The sequence below is a fragment of the Lepidochelys olivacea genome, assembly GCF_965140295.1.
Source record: "Lepidochelys olivacea isolate rLepOli2 genome assembly, chromosome: 12".
Taxonomy (NCBI): domain Eukaryota; kingdom Metazoa; phylum Chordata; order Testudines; family Cheloniidae; genus Lepidochelys; species Lepidochelys olivacea.
In genome coordinates, this window is record NC_140422.1 from 13,561,362 (window position 1) to 13,582,587 (window position 21,226).

The following is a 21,226-nucleotide window of genomic DNA, read 5'->3' on the forward strand; positions in this document are numbered from 1 at the left end:
AAAGCTTAATAAATGTCAGGCAATCTGAGATCCTAAGATTATGAAATGGAAAATTATCTAAGTCAAACTAAAAGTTCTATCATCAAATTCTAGTATGTTTTTGTTTTTAAAAAAATCCCATAAAGATAAACATACGATTCCTCATACATTTCCAGCATCTCAGACTAGAGTGGATAGGTTTTAAAATCCATAGTACAATTCCATTTGTGTAAATATTTTCAAAGTTAAGAAAAAGAATATTAGCAAACCAAAGCTTTTTAGAGGATTTAATGTTCTTTGTTATTAAGGTACACTGTGGTAAACACGTTTAATATTTTGCAACACCTTAGCAGGTATATTTAAAATTATGAAAATGAAGTTTTGAGTCTTACATTAAGTTTTTAAGATACAAATGTTCTCAAATTCTAAGATGACCTCTTTCATTAATGGACTAAAATGCCATAAATTCATTCTCCAGTTGTCAAGCTGAACTTATTACAATGGATGTTTCACAATCTTATGAACTCCTAAAACATTAAAATAGTAATGCAGTGGGAGAATTCAACAAAATTTGCACAAACTCAGTTAAACTACTTCAAACGATGTTTCCATAATCATCAATCAATATCACTTTGTATTTTCTTCTTATTGCATTGATCTATAATAAAATATGCACAATTGAAGACTATAAAATTTATGGTTAAAGAGAATATTGCATTGTTCTTGATGCGATCAAATTACTGCACCTACAGAAAATATATCATGACCACAAAACATTCTAGATTATACCAGCTTTTACACTGCACATGACTAAGTTTTAGTGACCATGGCATGTTTTAAAAACTAATGTATACTGAAATCAGAGATACACAAGTAACATTGCTATGAACGTATTTCATTTGAAATGAGCGTTTTCAAATGATAAACCACATTAAGTTCCTCTTTTTTCCCTAATTTAAAAATCAATTTTAAAAGCTGTATCCAAACTTATACCTACTTAATGAGTTCTTCCCCTAAATTACAGGCTTTATCTAATAGCTAGTTAATAAAACACTTCATTAAAAAAAAAAATTCAGTCTGACATGGTATTTTTTCCACCCACGGTCACAAAACTATTAAAACTGGTGAAAATAATCAAACCAACTGGTAGTTTTCTCAATATTCAAAAGTTAACACACTCACCAGTATGGAAAAAGGTGTCTGAAAAAACACATGGGCATTCCATCATAAGTCATTTAAATAGCATATAAGGAGGGCACACAACAGACCTCCCTACCCAAACCTATTCCAATTCCAAAGAGAAATGGTCTTCTGAGAGCAGGATAGCAAGTGTTTCTGAACATTATTTTGCAAGTGAAACTCATAAAACAAGCTTCTCTTGGATAATACATTCTACAAAACTATAAAATAAAGAATTAAACACTGGGAATTTCAGCTACAATCTTATTAGTTTTCATATAGTATACTGTAATATCGGACAACAGAAAACCTGAAGTATTTTCATAAATTTCACTCACTATTCAACAAGGGAAGATTTTATTAAATATTTATTTTAAAAACTGTAAATGTTTAGCTTTCTGTTACAATATGTCTCGTGGTTCTTTTGCAATGCATATTAGATAACCAGTTTATTTTGAATAAAACAAAAGTCTGCCCTGTTAAAGAGAAATTAGAATCATTATTATGCATCTATGTTCAGACTGCTCATACACAGTATTTTTGTAAAAATATTTTCATAACATTTGGTTTTGCTAGTCTCATTCCAAAGTTGCAGGCAAGGCTGACAAGGAATATGTGAGGTAAAGTGCTTTGTTCTCATAATTAAAATGAGCTAAACCTTCGGTACGCCTCAAAACCTTCACTCTAATTATGTCAGTTTCAAAACACTGTATTGTAACTGATGTCTCATTCGAAGATGGGAGTATTCTTAAGAGAGACTGAACCATACAACAGTAATAAGTCTTAGCAGCAGGAAGAATTTTGTTAGACCTACTGTTCAGTTTGGCTTGGATCCTACATGCTCCTCACATACTGGACTAATCCATGAATTTCTCGCAACTCCACCTCTACTTTTCCTGGAATCCACTTCCTGTTCACCCTTCACCCAAGTATGCACACTCAAGGCCAATAGCCTGAAAGCTACTGTTAACAACTCTGGTTTCTGTTACTCATTTTCCTGGCAGGGAGCTCAGGCTCTGCTTCCTTTGCAGTACAGTATGCAGAGTAATAAGTAGGATCATATTTCACCACTGACTGCCATTCCATGAATCTCCAGGTTATAGAGGCTTTTTGCTAAGACAGAACTGATAGAAGCGACAAAACCAGCCACTATGGGCTGTCTCCCATGACCTTAAAACTAGTATGTTACTAAAAATGATCAAAATCTTAAGAAAACATCTATATTTCATCTTAGCTGATCAAACCACTACAAAGCCTAGAAACGTGCACATACAATATGGACCAGATTTATAACAACATTTACAAACAGCAAGTTTTTTTTAAAGAATGTTGCAGTAAAAGAAATGCAGAACTAAATTTGGGTACAAACATAAGCAGAGGATGAAATAATGAAGTAGCAAACATAAAAACAAAGATGAACTGTGCTGCACCAAAAATACTTTCATTTTTTAACATCATGTCACAAATGGAAATGGTAAGTAAGGTGAAGGACAATTTTGTAAAATATTTTTTCCTCATAAACACTGTTCAGCTTGTTGTCTCAAATTAGAGAGTCTATAAAAAAAAACAGTGTATCAGTAAGAAGGATCTAAAATGGCAAAATAATAGTTCGTGTACATTTAGCCATATGTCTTCTAACATTTATAATGTTTACATAGGCAGATATGTGACACTGGTTGCTTCAATTTGGAAATATAAAGTCTGACAATTAGAGAATAGATTTCTTACCCATTTTTCGTCTGCCAAACCCTCTAAATTAAATTTCCACTTAAAATTAGCATGACCATTTATATTACTTGTCTTGTTTATATACCAGGCTTACCAGATGATATCGCAGCTACGGAAAGTGTTTCATTTCTATTGCTTAAAAAAGCAGAAGTAAAGTTTCATGCTTTTGCAGCACTGGAGACCCAGCCCTGGCAACTGAATTCCTCTCTTTACCAACAGAACATGCCGCGATCAGTAGCAATGCCAGTTCCCTCGTGACTGATATGATCGTATCCTGCACTATTCTGGGCAAACCTCATGGAATTAAATTAAACCTTACTGCATTAAAGTTTAATACCTTTAGTGTCCATTGTATTGAAAACACAAATGTTTGCATACTACTGTGGGATTGTATGGAACTTCATTCGTAGGAGCACTGCCAGATGATCAAGGGAAGTGATTATTCCCCTATATTCGGCACTGATGAGGCCTTGGAGAATCCAAAGAAAGGCTATTTATCTAAAAATCCTGGCTTTAAACAGGATCAGGGCTTTTTGTTCTGATCCCCAGCAAATGGTCAGGACTTCCAGTTGACAGAGGGCCCCAATCCTTAGGGAAAGGTTGGAAGGACTGACACATGCCAGAGCCCATGTTGAAGAAAATAGGGGTGATCTTTGGTAAAATGTATTAGCAGCCATATAGATTCTTTTATTGTTTTTTCTGAAATGCTTTTTACCTTAAGAATAAATAGGCTTGCATAGGAAGTACTGTGGGGTAACTTATAACTACTGGCAATAGCACTGTGTGCCCTTGTTGAGGGGAGAAAAGTGAAGTAGACCTTCTTAGACAGACTGACTTTTCTGGAGAGTTCACAGCATCATCATGGAACTGTGCAACCTGGAAATACCCTGGTCAGGAGGGACACAAATATGAGACTTCGCGCAAGCAAGATGACAGACAGGGAGGCAGAAGCCTGAGAGGGGTGCCCTTGATAGACTATAAACCGGTGGCGTGGCGGAGGAGATTTGTGACACCTCATACACTGCAAAACTCAATTTGGAGTAACCACCTCTGTGCGCCGAGAGGGTATTTCATCCATTCTCATTTAAATGGACCCTTGGCTCTTCCAAAAAGATCAAAATGTGACAAGGTAAAAATATCCATTGATACATACTGCATAAAGTTTTGCAAACCCCAAACTATTAAATTCATGACTCGGGTCCCAAAAAATCCTGGGACTGAATTAAAAACCTATGAAAATGTTAAAAAGCAATAAATGTTGGCAGCTTTTTTATTTGCCTTTTGGTTTTTGAGCCTGTAGGGTACATTCACAATGTTTTCAAGATTTTCCTCTCAACTGAGAGAACTAGAAACTTGCTTTAAAAACAAAATCAGAGATTCTCACATAAATCACAGGACTGCAGTAGCTAGATTAAGAAAAACACCAAATATTGCAAAACTTATGATAAAACCATGAGAGTTTGCTGGCTGTGCAGCATTGCCAAAGGAGCACTTCATAAGTCCAAAAGAAACAGTTTTTAAAAAGTATTTATCCACTGGAATAGAAGTTCGAAAACAGGCACCTGTTGATTTACACAGGTAGCTCAGAAACACATAAGCAAATGCATACATACACGTGTGTGTATATATAGATAGAGAGACAGACACACACTCATTTTATTAAGCCAGTTCCTTAGGGTTAATTGTTCTGCACATGAACACGTAAGTCTGCAATTAAAAACTTACACAAGACAGGGACTTTCTAGCTCAGGGGACTGATAGCAGCATATGGACTTTTTCACGAATAGAGTGGTGACTTGAACCTTTCTAAACAATGATTTAAAGCAGAGGCTCTCAACCTTTTTCTTTCTGAGGACGCCCCAACATGCTATAAAAACTCCACTACCCACCTGTGTCACAACTGTTTTTCTGCATATAAAAGCCAGGGCTAACATTAGTGGGTAGCAAGAAGGGCAACTGCCTGGGGCTCTATGCCAAAGGGGCTCCTGCGAAGCTACATTGCTCAGGCTTTGGCTTCAGCCCCAGGTGGTGGGGCTCAGGGCCCTGGGCTTCAGCCCCATGTAGGGGAGCTTCGGCTTTCTACCCTGGGCCCCAGCGAGTCTAATGCTGACCCTGCTTGGTGGACCCCTTGAAACCTACTCACGGCCCCCTGGTTGAGAACCACTGATTTAAAGCATTTCTCTTTGAAGCCTGTTTGATAGCCAATCTGAAAAGGCTCGGTTGCTTCAGTCCCAGTTCCTGGTGGATAGATGTACACATTAACAAAAGCCATAATCAACTACTGGCACCCTTGCTGGATTTAGCCCACACGAAGTTAGAACTAGAGGTGGTCTCTCTATAACTTACTTAAAGGAATATTGCCCTTAGGTAGCTTTTATTTGCATTATTAAAAAGGACTCAAGTCTACAAGAGTCTCAATAAGGTATCTATAGACACCATTAAATTTAAAAAAAATAAATTTTTAACATAACAAAAAGTGATTATTTGTGTTATTGTAGTTATTACCACAATAGCAAATTGGTAGTCTATTACAATCTGCTGACTTCCTCCAATGGATAGGTAATATAGTCCGGGGTGGCCAATCTGTGGCTCCGGAGCCACATGGGGCTCTTTAGAAGTTAATATGCGGCTCCTTGTCTAGGCATCGACTCCAGGGCTGGAGCTACAGGTGACAACTTTCCTATGTGCCGGGGGTGCTCACTGCCACTGCTCCCTCTAAGCTGTGCACGTGTGCACATAGATCCTACACCCCACGCACACAAAAATTTGTACAGAAGCCCAATTTGCACAGAAGAAATTTTTTGCACACACGGCCTGTCAAAAATTAGAGGGAACATTGCTCACTGCTCAACCCCTGGCTCTGCAACAGGCCCTGCCCCCACTCCATCCCTTCCCACCCCCTGCCCATAACCTGCTGTGCCCTCACTCCTCCCTCCACCCCACCGCAGATCCTCCTGCATGCCACAAAAGGGCAACTGCCTGGGAGGTGTCAGGAGGGCTGCCAGTTGGTGGGAGGCAGTGGGAGCGGACGAGTTGATGGGGGGAGGAGGGGAGGCGCTGCTGATGTATTACTGTGGCTCTTTGGCAATGTACATTGGTAAATTCTGGCTCCTTCTCAGGCTCAGGTTGGCCACCCCTGATATAGACAGTCAGATGGATACAGAGTAGTTTGAAAATTAGATGTACAGTAAAAGCTCTGTTATCCAGCACTCAGTTAACCAGCATTTCTGATATCTCCCAATACAAACCTTCAATCTAGTAACCGGGACTAGTATACTGCCCAGCATGTTATTCAATTGTACATTCTGGACTCTACTTTTATGCAAAAGAGGCAGAAGACAAGTAAGCAAGCTGATCTCAGGGATTTATTTAAAAAAAGCAGCTTCCAGGGAATGTGATAGGGTCATTACAAATTCAGCCCAAACTCCGACACCTGCTACATCTCCAATGATAATTGGTGTTGATAATGATGACCCTGAGGCACTGCAAGATCCTGAAGTGCCTTCTGAATCAAAGATTAAATTATGTTCAGTATAGTTTTAATGTGAAGTGTATTTTTAGTGATCTGGGCGTACACCATGCACTGCCCATAGTGATATGTAGTGTCATAAGAACCTACTGTATAGAAAACTTTATCTGTATACGCCTAAGTGCTTCAAGAAACCAACCACTCTGCAGTGCAGTACTGCTACTGGATTGGTGAGTACCTGTATACTATTTTATACTTTATTCATTTTATTGTATTCTAGTTCTTTGAAAATTGGTATTCCATTGGTAAACTATAACTCTCAGTTAACCAGAATATTCAATTAACCGGCAGCCCCCAGTCCCCAAACATGTCGGATAACAGAGCTTTTACTATAGTTGACCTTCTACCTGACTGCTTAATCAGGTCAATGAAACACCTGAAGCTAGACTAAATAAATCTGATTTTCATAAACCGTTTTATTGCACTGGGAGTTTAATATAGCACATTCCTCTACACTAAAGAATAGCCTGATGACAGCTGAATGCCGTTTTTTGTTCACCAGTTTATTCACTATGGTCCAAATATTTTTCTTGATGCACAGTAAATAGGCTGTGCATTGAGGAGGGTCACAGCTGTCATTATGGCAAGATCAAATCGATCCTTCAAGACCTCATCTATAGTGGGAAAATATATTGTGCTTGAAACATGTTAAACAATGCGGTAAACACAATTTTGAATTTATGGACAAGGAAAGTCATGTTTAAAAATGCTTCAGCTGATTGTGGTTAACCATATTTTTTAAATACAACTGTCCTTCGTCCACACTGAAAGCAATTTTTTAACATCATGTTATTCAACATATTTTCTAACACTATTCTTTTTTCCAGTACAGAAAATACCCCAAGCATCATTCTTATGGCTGCAGTATCACAGGTGAACACCTTCTTCTGCAAAGCATAAGAGAGAGTAACTGAAGAATCCAGCAACCCTTACCCCTCACTTTTTCTTGGCCTGACCCACTCCCAAAATCCTCTAGTTAGACTGCATGGCACATAGGAACCTGTAACACCTAGATTAGCCACTCATATCCATCCCAACCTGTGCAAGAGAACCTCAGTGATTTTGGTGTGTTCAGTGTGAGAGGAGGTTCCTCATTTTTATAAAGTAAATTAGGTTTTGGTTTTTGGGGTTTTCTTTTTTTGTTTTTTTTTTTTTTAAAAAGGAACCAGAATCTCCTATACATAAAAAGCAATTCCATGATATGACAGTGCTTCATGTCTAATTTTTTTTATACTTTGAACACTGTCAACAGAAAGGAACACATTAATGCACAAATAGAGGGCATCACTGGGAATGTGGGATCGCAGGATTAAAAGGGTATTCAGGACACAAAATTTTGCAGCAGTTTGAGTTGGAAATTCCTCGTGAAACAAAGATTACCTGTGCAAGTTCTCTTTCCCTCACCTGCAGGCAATCAGGTAAAGAGTTAGACTTCATGCCCTATCTTTTAATTGATTTGGGTATTTTCAGAGGCCACTGAGAGCATCTTTTCCCCCTGCCAAAGAGATTCCCTGTAACTGGAAGGCTTCAGCTCATTGAGTTCCTCTAATATGAGTAACAACAGGTTAGATACCAAGGCAGTAGGTCCCTTGTAAATACCTAACCTAGGTAAGTACTACATCAATACTTTCAAAATCCCTCTCAATCCTAGTGGTACAGAGAAGCCCCACTAGTGTCAAACCTTATAGGGTAAAATTCACACATGGTAAAGAGGGCCAGCATATGGCAATCTGAATGACTTAATCTGTACTTTAGGGATATATCACAGGCCTACTATGCACAGGCATCTGTGTACTTCCTGCATACCATGAAGAGGGTTTCTGTGTTGATCCCAGATAGGGTGGCAGACAGACTACAAGGAGGTACACTAGAGGACAAGCCAAGGAATCTGTAGTTACAGAATTTCAGTGGCCCCAAAACCCACTGCAACTGCACAAAGTGCTGCAGTGGTTATTCTAATTTAGAAGTTGTAATAGTAGCTGGGGAGAGGGTCCAGGGTCAGAACCATGTGTCTGGATGAGGGTAGGGAATGGACTTCACTTTCCAACTCTCCTCTATTGTATCCACATAAAACTTGCTTATTTCAAGCTCTACGGACCTATCAGATACGGTTCTGATTTCAAGGTAAAATGCTGTTGAACTGCTTAGTTAATACAGTCTACACGACAGTAACAAAACTCTCGGCACGAGTTAAAACACAGCTCCCTCTCAAATACCCCCGTAATGAAGAAGGATCACCATTCAGCCTTATGACTGCTCTTGTGCAGTCCCTCTTTCCAAGCAGTACAGACAGCAGTAACCAAAATAAGAGACATGGAAACCCCACAGTTTAATGTGTAGTTTTATTTTAAGCATCAAGCTAATAATCTTGAAGTAAATTAGTGTTTTATGGTGGGAGATCCCACAAAGAGTAGGTTACAAGAGAGATGGAGAAGAATTCCTTAAGTAAATATATTTTCCTCCTTCCATGTTAAATAATTAAATGCAAAAAACCTATGTTAAGATAATGCATTTAACACATCAAAGTAAGGAATTGAAAGTGTTACACAACAAACCTCATGCCCGTCAGCCACTAAGCCCCTGAGGTTAAAAACATTCCCTTGTGGGCATGTCACTGCATAATTGTCTCTTATGGAGACTTGCACCTTCTTCTGAAGTACTGGCCTTCATTGGGAAACCAAATATCTCACTAAACAGATCACAGATCTGTTCAAGTATAGCACTTTTCTATGCTCCCAAATCAAGCCATGCTAATTTGCTTGACTACTTACATTATACACACATAGTATTTTATGTGCAGACAAATTAAAATTGGCATAGGATTTTTCCACTTCCTTATTTTTCTGATTTAATTTTGTAACAGTGCTGGAATGTAGGGTTTAACATTTAATTTATTTTCTCTCTTTTTAAAGAGGAAAAAAGATTGCTTGTGGCTAATAATGTTAACAAAATTTTCAAAACATAGATGACTAAGGCTGATATGGTCAAAAGTAAATAGCGGCTAGAGAGAGGTAACTAGTGGTGCCCCCTAGGAATTTGTACTGGCACCAGTGCTGTTCCACGTATTCATAAATGATCTGGAAAAAGGGGTAAACAGCAAGATGGCAAAATTGGAAGCCGATACAAAATTACTTAAGATAGTTAAGTCCAAAGCAGACTTCAAAGAGTTACCAGGGGATCTCACGAAACTGTATGATTAGCAACAAAACAGCACATGAAAATTAATGCTGATAAATGCAAAGTAGTGGGGATTATGTTTTCCAGGCACATTGGAAAACATAATCCCCACTACTGTTACCACTCAAAGATTTTGGAGTCATTGTGGATAGTTCTATGAAAATATCCGCTCAATGAGCAACGGCAGTCAAAAAAAAAAAAAAACTAACAGAAGGTTAGGAATCATTAGGAAAGGAATAAAAAGAAAAAAATATAATGATGCCACTATAATAAGCCCACAGCTTGAATACTGCATGCAGTTCTGGTCACCCCATCTCAAAAAAGGTACACCAGAACTGGAAGAGCTACAGAGAAGGGAAACAAAAATGACAAAAGGGATGGAACAGCTTCCATATGAGGAGAGATTAAAAAGACAGACTTTTCAGCTTGGAAAAGAGAGGGGATAGAATATAGGTCTGTAAAATCATGAACAATATGGAGAAAGTAGTGTTATTTACTCCTTCACATAACACAAGAACCAGGGGTCATCAAACGAAATTAACAGGCAACAAGTTTAAAAAGAACAAAAGCAAGTACTTTTTTACCCAACGCACAATCAACTTTTGGAACTCGTTGCCAGGGGATGTTGTGGATGCCAAAACTACAATAGGGTTCAAAAAAGAATTAGGTAAGCTCGTGGAGGATAGATCAATGACTATAAGCCAAGATGGTCAGCGATGCAACCCCATGTTCTGGGAGCCCCTAGCCTCTGACTGCCAGAAGCTGGAAGTAGACAACAGGGGATGGCTCGCTCAACGATTGCTTGTTCTGTTCATTCCCTATGAAGCACCTGGCATTGGCCACTACTGGATGACAGGACACTGGGCTAGATGGACCCATTGGTCTGACTCAATATGGCTATTCTTATGTTGACAATCAGCAAAGAATTAAAGATGGTAGTATTCTGAATGCCAATCAACATGGTTTTATGGAAAGTGAGACTCAAACTTTTTTTTTTTTTTAAAGGAGATCACAAGTTTGGTTGATCACGGTAACTGTGTTAATGCTAACTTAGTCCTACATGACATTCTGATAACATTATGTTATGCACAAAATCAATGTGGCACATATTCAATAGATTAAGCATTTGTTAACTGAAATATTGCAAAAAAGTAACTGTAAATGGGGAATCATCATCCAAAGTGGGTGTTTCTACTAGAGCCTTACAGGGATCTGTTCTTAGCCTTATACTAGCCAACATCTTGAATATAAAATATTATGGTAAAATCTGCAAAGATACAAAACTTGATGAAGTGGTAAATAAGGACAGGTCCGTTACACAGACTGACCTGGACTGCTTGGTAAGGTGAATTCAATTGATAGTCATACCTTTTAATATAGCCAAAAGCAAGGTCATACGTTTAAAAACCAAAGAATGTAGGCCACAGTTATAAGATGGAGGACTGTATTCTGGAAAAACAGGGATTCTTAAAAGGACTTGAAGAAAGGAGTAAGGGATTATGGTAGGTAACCAGTTGAACATAAGCTCCCAGTGCAATGCTGTAGCTAAAAGAGCAAATGTGATTCTTGAATGTATAAGTAGTGGAATATCAAGTAGGATTAAGGAAGTGTATATATGGCATCAGTGAAACCATTACTGGAATGAAAAAGGATGTTAAATGTTCAAAAAAGATGTTCAATTGGAGAAGAGAGCTACAAAAATGATTTAAGGTCTGGAAAACATGCCTTATGTGGAGAGACTAAAGCTCAATCTATAGTATATCCAAGAGAAGGTTCAGAGGTGACTTGATCACAGTCTACAAGCAGCTACAGGAGGAAGAGATTTCTGATAGTACATAGAAAGGCATAAGGAGATTAAATGGTTGCAAGGTGAACCTAGTCTAGACCAATTCAAGACCAAGAATCTAGTCCTAGACCAATTCAAACTAGAAATAAGAACACACACAAAAAACAGTGATGATAATTAACTTTTGGTGATGTGGTGATTCACCAATCACTAACACCAAATATCTTCCTAAAAGGTATGCAGCAGCTCAAAGCGAACTTCTGGGCTTGATACAAAAGTTACTGGGTGTGGTGCAGGCCTGTGTTATACAGGAGTTCAGACTAGATCATAGTGGTCCCTTCTGACCTTACAAATCTGAGTTTAAATGGCTCGGTGTCTTTCAAGTTCACACCACTGAGTTCAGTGGCGTGGGGTGAGTGTACATGTTTGGTGATGCAAGCTATAGAGTGGAGTTTTCTAAAAAGTTAGATTAACAGGACAGCATTGCACTGATTTACATGAATTCAGGTCTTGCTTATCCTGGTTTTCTGTGTTTGTTTTTCTGGAAGGGATAACTTGAGAACTAATAAATGTATAAAATCACAAGAACAAAAAAGCTAACTAAAATCGAAGATGAAGTGATTTTTACTCAGTAATTTTCATCAAACACCTATTTAACATAAGCATATACCTAACAAACAGGTGAAAATGAAGATCACTTTAAAAAAAGACTCAACACAGCCACCCACTCAATTAAGGGCTAAGAAATCTAATCCACTTTTCGTGTCCTCCACAGAGGCTATAAGCAACAAAAGGCAATAATGCAGGATTTAGCATTTCTGGTATTTAAAGTTTAGGTAAAACAATGAGTTTTTCTCCTCAGTTCTTCAGGCTTTCAATGAAGCAGCATTTTTTTTCCATTCCCCTGAAATTCAACAGGCATTATAGCTTTCAGGACAGATCCCTGTCTTTCTACTCACTCAACATAGTCAAAAAGTTACCTAGTAGGGAATATATACAACTGGTTACACTGCAGGTAGTAAAGTAAAAGCATTATACTATGAGAAAAATAGTTCCCTCAAATTCTTAAAGCTATACTGTAATCTTTTTTATTAAAATGAAAAACTTCTTAAAATGAAAAGGAGTACTTGTGACACCCTAGAGACTAACCAATTTATTTGAGCATAAGCTTTCCTGAGCTACAGCTCACTTCATCGGAATACAGACTAACACGGCTGCTACTCTGAAACACTTCTTAAAATGTATTTGTACCTAAATACACATTAGTGACAAATTCTTACTCTAACAAAAATAAGATGTAGACCGCAGCAGTCACACATAAGGTTCTTAGTTTCAGGCAAATACTGTAGTAGTATTTCTAAAACTAATTCTGTTGTAACCATTTTAGTACTTAAGGAAGCTAAATTATAGATATTATTCATCCATTTAGATAGGAGTATGAATTGTAAGTGTTCAGTGTAACAACCAATGTTTATATTTAGGGTTTGACTTTTTTAGGGATATGGGTTGTAATTTCTTTTCAAGGATAGAAGAGTTACTTATTCTTTACTAACAAATGACCAACAACAGATCAGATATTTTAGAGAGTTATCTGTGGACAAAGAATGAATACTTACCAATATGATTAAGTTCACTGGTACAATTAAGCCACACCCTCCCAAAAAAGGGCTACATACCTGCCCTTGCAAGGCTATACGATTTCTATCTTGTAGATGCCGATTAGAAATTGAAGAATGCCAGGGATGCATCTGACTTTGAGGCTCTGTCCGAGCAATATCCAATGACTGTGTTATTTGCTGTGGGGTAATATGGTGTTCTAGGTCATGCTCTAATATGTGGCTTGAAGTGTCCTGAACAAATGCTGAATCATCAAATTGGGGTAGGAGGTCTTCCTGAAGGAGGTCCTCTGGATCAAGTCCTGTAAATGGTTCAGCTTGAGACTCAACTTGATGAAGTAAGTTCTCATCCAAAGATGAAAAACCATTGCTTTCTATAGGATCACTGAAATGGCTTATCTGAGAAGCAGAACCCGCAGAGGCTGGAAAATTAATGTTCACAGGAGAGAGTTTTGAACTACTGAAGCTGCCCTGAGAATGTGCTGAATGCAACATCTGGAAACTATTTGAATTCAAAGGTGTGTTAGGATTCAAGAGGTGCTCAGTTGTTTCTTGCTTGGTCCCTGTTTGAGATGTAAAGGCATCACTTCCAGTATAATCAGATAAAGGATGAGTTTGTTGGCTAGTAGAAAGAGCGGTAGAAGACTGTAAAAGGCTAGTAGGAGAAATGTGGTTATTAGAGTAAGAATATGGAGAAGGAAACCGCTGTGTATTATTAACAGAGCAAGGAGTCATAGTTGGAGATTGTCCATCAAAGTTTCCTTCTTGATTCCCACAAAAATGTATTGAAGCACTGGCATTTTGAGAAAACTGTTGAACAGAGAGAGGCTGCTGTGAAGTTGATGGATTAGCAATTTGAGGTGGATGAGTAACACTGACTCTGCGTGGAGCAGATACGTTAACCTCCATAAAGTTTTTTGGCTGATTCAGAGAGTCTTGCCCTGTGTTAATGTTGTTTCTGCTTTGTCGAGACTGTAGTGAGGCACACTGATGCTGCTGTTCGTTGGCCTGAAATAAGGCAAAGTCATGGTGTGCTACAAAACTTTTATTTTGCTGCATAGACTGAGAATGTCCTTGGTGAAAAGGGGACCCATTTTGATTTGGAACAGTTGTGTTAGTTTGATGACCCCACATAGGACTACCATCAGCCACATCAGGAAACATTCCATTGGATTGGTTTTGTGGATGGATTGGTGAGCAATTAAATTGAGTGTGTGGTGATAAAACACTGTCAGCTGGACTGCTGAAAGACTGATTTACTTGAAGTTTCAATGAATCATACTGATTTAACTGCTCAAATTCACTCATCTTTTGTTGAGTTTGAGTATCTTGCACATGGTTCAATGAGTCTATGTGCAAAGGCTCAAATTCTGCACCCAAGTTCAATTCATCAACTAGTGAAACAGGTCCAGGTTGTACAAAGGCATCATCCGACAAACCTTCTAACGTCTCGCTAAAAAGGTTGGCATCATCAAAAAAATCCATCATAGGATCTGTCATCTTGATACGTCCACACCGCTTCGTCTCTGAACTCCAAATGGAGTCAATTTAGCCTCTCTGCAGTGAGTAGCAACAGATTACTTCCAGTAGTCACCACCTTATCCAATGCATGTCAACATCCATTAGTACTTCTGAAGAAATGTATGCCTTAAACTGTAAAAATATCCTAGGGAAGAAAGAATAAGAGCAATGACTTTAAACTTGTTTTTCTGGAGTTTTATTTCATTTAGTTTTTATTTCCTCCTCCCCTGGGTATTAGTTTGTCAATTTTACTCTATATTTAGATAAACAATAGTGAGCAATTAGACTCATTTTGGCTTTTTTTAAAAAAAGCAACAAAAAACAGAAAAGACTGTCAAATTCTAATAATGAATGGGCTGCTTTATTTTTGTATCTGTGTCCCACAAATAAAATATGTAACTATTCATTAATTTCCTTTCCAATTTTATATTTTATACAGTTGAAGTAATATTACATGTATTGATTCTGTATATTCTAGATCAAGTAAAATCTGAGAGGAGAGAGGAAACAGTCCAAACACTGGAGAGAGACAAATCATTGGGAAACAACTTTAGTAAGATGAAGCTCAGATAACCTATTTCTTTCCATTAAACTGAATGAGTGCTTGGTCATTTCAATGAAAATCTTAATTATTCAACATTTTTGTTGTGATTTTCAGTCTAATTAACCTGTCAATTACCATTACACATTAATAAAATGGTTAAGTCACATACTGCTCATGGATTTTGTGCTTTCACAATGGCAACCAGGAAATATCAAGTAATGTATTTTTTCAACATTTTAATTTTTAAAAATGCAACAAACTGCAAATCAACTCTAGGTCAAATTTTTATAAGTGAACACATGCATAATTGTGTGTAAGCAATTGTGAAAACCTGTCCCTTTGCATATAAATAAGAGGTGGGTATGGTAATTATTCTTCAGCTGAACAGAACAAGTTACAGAAACATTACATTAGGTTTAGATTAATTTAATTTAAACCCACTTAACCAAGACACAGTATAATCCACAAAGGCATAACTATTAAACAACTTTTACTGTATTTGGAATCAAAATTTTCCGCTTATGAGGTCAAATCCCCACTGAAATCAACAAATACAGAGGGCAATCACCACTGGCAGGATCAAAACCATAAAAAAAAAAAAAAAAATCTTGCGGAGAGAGTATGTATATGCCAAAGGAAAAAGAGCAACTCATCAAGCTTTTGAACAGAATTGGCTAGAAATTTATTGGCAAAATTGAGCTATTCACAAGGTCCCTGAAATACAACATATTCATATTTCCATTCAACACAACACCCAATATGCAAGCTTGAATGAATTATGTTCTATTACTGCTATGTGTGATAGTTTGACTTCCTAGATAAGCAGAAAACTTAGTCTTCAAAAATACTGAAGAAATTACTTTAAAATATGTATTGGTCTTCTAACAGCATTCCCATCTCGTACGTAACTAACACTAATATTCAGATGGAAGAAAAAAAGTTTTAACTCTTGAAACCCACCATTGCTAAAACTTATCCAGGCTCCCCCAAATCTCTCTCCTCCAGTGATTGGTGAGGATGGAGTACTGTGTCCAGTTTTGGGCCCCACACTACAAGAAGGATGTGGAAAAATTGGAAAGCATCCAGCGGAGGGCAACAAAAATGATTAGGGGACTGGAACACATGACTTATGAGAAGAGGCTGAGAGAACTGGGATTGTTTAGTCTGCGGAAGAGAAGAATGAGGGGGGATTTGATAGCTGCTTTCAACTGCCTGAAAGGGGATTCCAAAGAGGATGGATCTAGGCTGTTCTCAGTGGTAGCAGATGACAGAACAAGCAGTGGGGGAGGTTTAGGTTGGATATTAGGAAAAACTTTTTCACTAGGAGGGTGGTGAAGCACTAGAATGTGTTACCTAGGGAGGTGGTGGAACCTCCTTCCTTTGAGGTTTTTAAGGTCAGGCTTGACAAAGCCCTGGCTGGGATGATTTAGTTGGGGACTGGTGTTGCTTTGAGCAGGGGGTTGGACTAGATGACCTCCTGAGGTCCCTTCCAACCCTGATATTCTATGACCGACTCCCTGGATATGACCTCTGAACAGCAAGTTTTGTGATCTTCTGAAAGCTTACAGGGGCCCAACCCATATCCTGCAAAAGCCAATAGCAGTCTTTCCGTTCTTAATGAGAACTGCATTAGGTTTCATGATGAGAAAATATCTAGTATGTAAATCTAGTTAAATGCTGATGCTGACAAAGAATAAGTTGACAGCCCTTCAAATTCTGATGCCTTCAAAGCATTAGAAATGGCTCTGCAGTGGCTTGAAGAACAAGAAGAAAATGAGGCAATGCACCATTCTGCAAATTAAATTATGATTTTGAGGTGTTCAATGTTATAAACTGTTCAACCCACAATTCGTTTGTAAATTAGGGTTTGCACTGATAGATGCGTAAGGTCCATGTGAGGTACTTCACTATTACTAGCTGGTCTACTTCTTTAGGCAACGCCAACATCAGCAAGCCCTAATCTTGCATTTCCCCACATAAATAAAAAAGATGTACAAGGAACCTGAACATCTTCAGAAAATAAGTGGAAAGGGAAATAAAGGTGGGACTATCTAAATGCCCCAGAAGACCAGAGTATATTCTCTTCATCATTCTAATCAGTTGTGCTTTGGAAGAAAAGCTAAATATACTTTCCTCTACCAGATTTCGTATCAGTTATGCTAACAGAAAAATATACCACACAATTCAGTATTTTGAAGTGAAAAATTATGAAGATTGATGTTTCTCTTGTTCATTTGTGTTAAGCAAAATGTGAATAAAGAGCATATTTTTAAAAAGCACTGCTAATAGTCAGATTTCCCACTTTGCACATTCATAGGCATACAGCATAAAACAGAAATTGTATTATCTACCTTTGACCAAGGAGGGGTGGAAGAAACTAAAGCAGAAGAACATAACCAAGTTAGATTAAGTATGACGTACAAGTACTGTAGCTGATGGTAAACAGATCTAGTTCTGAGAGGACCCATTAAATCAATGGACAGGTTTACTATATTTATTAGCTGTCTGTCCATCAAGGACTCCTGTGTTTAAAAAAGGTCAGTTTTAAATGCCTGCATAATTGAAAATATTTTAAATGAAAATATATCCCTCTGGTTTCCAACTACTATCTAGGGCAAGATACTAAATTCCCCTTCAAAGGAGGGAATGAAGAAAAAAAGTAAAGTCCATTGTTTACAAATGAATGTCATACCACACATTAGAATGAAAATACAAAATATTGTTATAAGTATTACTTGCACATACATAATTCTTGTGTACTTCCACAGATCTCAAACTGCCATCTTTCATAAATTGGATGAGTGGGCACAAATTGTCCCCCAGGTCACATACGTAGTTGACAGTTCTGATGTTCTCCACCCACATCAATATTTTGTCTACCTGAATGCTTAAACACTATGCACCCTTGAGGAAAAAACTGTGTAAGATAGAGACCAGAAAAAGCTGTGTGTGACTGAAGTTAGATAAAGCTAACCATGGTTTGTGCTAAACATATAAATAAAATCTTCCTTCCACTTTAAGAGGCACCCTCTGTGTCCTAGACACTTAGTCCTCCTGTCTTTCAGCACTGAAAAAAAAGGGGGTGGGGGGAATATAAGCAGCCAAGCTTTTTCCACTACAAACTTCTGTAAAAGTCATCAGAATTGCATAAAATTGGAAGGCCAAGCAAGACAAAAAAAGAAGAGGCGGAGAATGCCAGTTTCAGGAATTCCAACACAAGACGTAAAACCAAAATTTGAGTTCCCAATTGATAAATCATCTGGCATCTCTGCACTAAAGACAGGATAAATATTTCCAGGCAAGTTAGTTCTTGGAGAAAACCAGTAGTTTCTTATAACAAATACAGACAGCAATTAATTTAAGCGGCAAAAAGTCCTGTGGCACCTTATAGACTAACATACGTACTGGAGCATAAGCTTTTGTGGGTGAATACCCACTTAGTCAGATGCATGTGTATTCACCCACGAAAGCTTATGCTCCAATACGTATGTTAGTCTATAAGGTACACAGGACTCTTTGCCGCTTTTACAGATCCAGACTAACACAGCTACACCTCTGATACTTGACACCAATTAATTTAAGCAATTCTAATTTGTTTAAAGTAGTAGTTAGACATACCAGCAGTTTAAGAGAGACAGCGAAGCAAAATAAATTTCAAAGAAAGATGAAGCTCAGAAAACTGGATAGGTAGATTCTTGTTAGTTTAGTAACAATTCCTCTTTATATTACATATTATAGAAAAAGTAAAGGACATAAACCAACAAGAAAAATTGTTTAATCAGACGCTGCCCTTGTAAGACAACATGGAAGCAGCATGCATAGCACCATTGTTGTGGTCAAGAGAACACTTCTACTCGAAACCACTGTTTTTGAAAACTTATGTAAAGTACGTAAAAATGTTATCCTTTTGTCAGAAATGTATCATGTTTGATCCAGAACAAACACAAATTTCTTTGGAAAGTTGAACGATATTCTGCTTTGGAACACAACCCTTCACACGAAGACATTTTCCAAACTTGTTTTGGTGTTTGTACAAACACAACTGCTTTGCCAACCTTTTCTTGCTCTCTATCATAAACAGGTGGGTAGTGATAGAACTGCAGCACTGTGTTAGCACTACTTAGCCTTTTTTAGCTGCCTCCCTCCCTGCTAACAAGGTAGTGTGTTAGGAAACACTGCCAGCCTGTTACAGATCAGTTACAGGGAAATTGTAAAAGGAAGAAGTTTAGAAATCTAATCCTCATCTTTAGGGCTGCATGCCCAAGTTAACAAATAGAGATTCTGCAAGATCAAGCGGGACACAAATTTCATAACCAAGTATCCCTTGTGGAAGATGTCCTTCCAGCATACTTCCATTTTAAACAAGAGTAGGGAGTCTAGACTTCAGCATGTCAAATGATTGAAATTACAGTAATAGCTTGAATAGGCAGAATGTGTAAGATACAGTTAGAATGAATTGGTACCTGCTCTTTTATCTCTAAGTTCCTTTACTTTAACTTTTTCTTCCATTTTGGCAAAACTACATTATTTCAGTGTTTTGAAAGGAAACTTAAATTCCAGATTCAAGGCAACTGGAATTCAATGAGGCTTCCAGATCAAATCTGATTTGCCACCTTTGTGCATATTCAGATGTAGTATTTTGTGACAAAGTAAAATTTTATCTGGAAGCCTCACTGAATTCCATGACTTTATAGGTTTTAATTCTTATCCATAATGGGGCATTACTGCACAAGGTTTAATGTTAATTTGAAGGAAAAAACGAATCTGATCACAAGCTTCAGATGGCAAGGTCCTTTTATAAAGGTTAAGGTTTTTTTGTATTGAACACTTAAACATTAATGAACTGCCTGTATGAAGCCACTGGTACAAGTGGTGACTAACCAAGATGAAGAATACATTCTTGTTAGAGTTTTCAGAGGTCACTGATTACCTTTTATTAGCTAATATAATGTACATTTGATAAATTCATCATTTCAGGTTTCTCTCAAATATGTTTAATTTTTTAATCAAAAAGTGGTATTTTAACTCAAATTAATCTAAAATAGTTCCAGAATTTTTTTCAGTGTAAGCAATAAAATACAAATACAATGAGCAACATGTGTCCTGTTCTTATTTGATTTCTCTCATTTCTTGCAATCTCACAAGCTCAGTATTTAGAGCTTAGCTACATGGGGAAACTGAGCAGCACAGCCATTCCAGAATAATTCTGTGTGGATACTCTATTTCAAAACAAATGCAACTTTATTCCAAAATCATTACTCCACTTTGTCTAAAACGAATAACCAGGACACTATCTGCAATAACCCTTGTCTTTTCTCAACTGAAACATGCTTTGCCATCTGTCATCTTCAGTCATGACATCACATTTAAAATGTAATATGTAAATTCTTTGTGACGGGAACCACCTCCCACCTTTACTTTGTCGTCTCAATGACTGGTCAGTCAACAAAGTATCTAAACTTCAATCTACTCAGTTTTTAGTAATGCATAAGAGATCTACTTCAAATCAGAGATTAAACCCTCAGATTTTTTTTTTTTAAAAAAAGTGGCTCCTTCAAATAGGTCAAAGTGAGCAGAAAATTTTCTTAGGTGAGTGTGGCGATGCCAAACCATCAACTTCTGCACAACCTGAGCTTCCATTTAAAATCAAATGAGTGTGTTAACCCTTAGTTGTCAAGGAAAACAAAACATTACAACATTTTCCAATTAAAAACAGGGTATAAAGCAATGCAGTACTGTTCCTCTCAGCCTGCCCACAGTCCCTCTCCAGCACTTGGACATATTTTCAGTGCAGTTTAGGTTAGTTTTCACTGCTTATTTTCAGAACCATTTAAGCAGCAATAAAACTAGTAATGAGCAGGACAGTTTCAGTCTGCTGCTCATAAAGAAAGCTGTGAGCAATAAGGGGTGGCAAATATCAAAACTAAGCAGGAGGATCCAGACTGGACTGAGGCTGAGGTAAAGTAACTGTTTTTTGTGCATATACCTCATAGAGAAGATGAGGAAGGACTAACACACAGAGAGAGTGTACACTTTCTCCATTCCATCAGTCAAAGGGGTTAGTGATTAGGATTCAAATGTATCATACCCCAACTAGTCAGAAGCTATGAAAAGCTAGACACCCTAAGTGGAATATATGTATGGCTGGAAACCTGGTCGGAAACAGT

General features: G+C 37.7%; 1 protein-coding gene across 7 annotated transcripts in view; it reads right to left on the reverse strand.

Annotated features, from left to right (window-relative positions):
• The window catches only part of CHD9 (chromodomain helicase DNA binding protein 9), a 185,559-nt gene that overhangs the window by 148,525 nt on the left and 15,808 nt on the right, over window positions 1–21,226 (reverse strand). For all 7 annotated transcript variants that reach the window (XM_084645123.1, XM_084645126.1, XM_084645124.1 and 4 more), the window contains one exon: window positions 13,055–14,660. In XM_084645123.1, coding sequence (XP_084501249.1) covers window positions 13,055–14,494 — 1,440 coding nt within the window. In that variant the 5' untranslated portion in view covers window positions 14,495–14,660. The remainder of the gene's footprint in view (window positions 1–13,054; window positions 14,661–21,226) is intronic.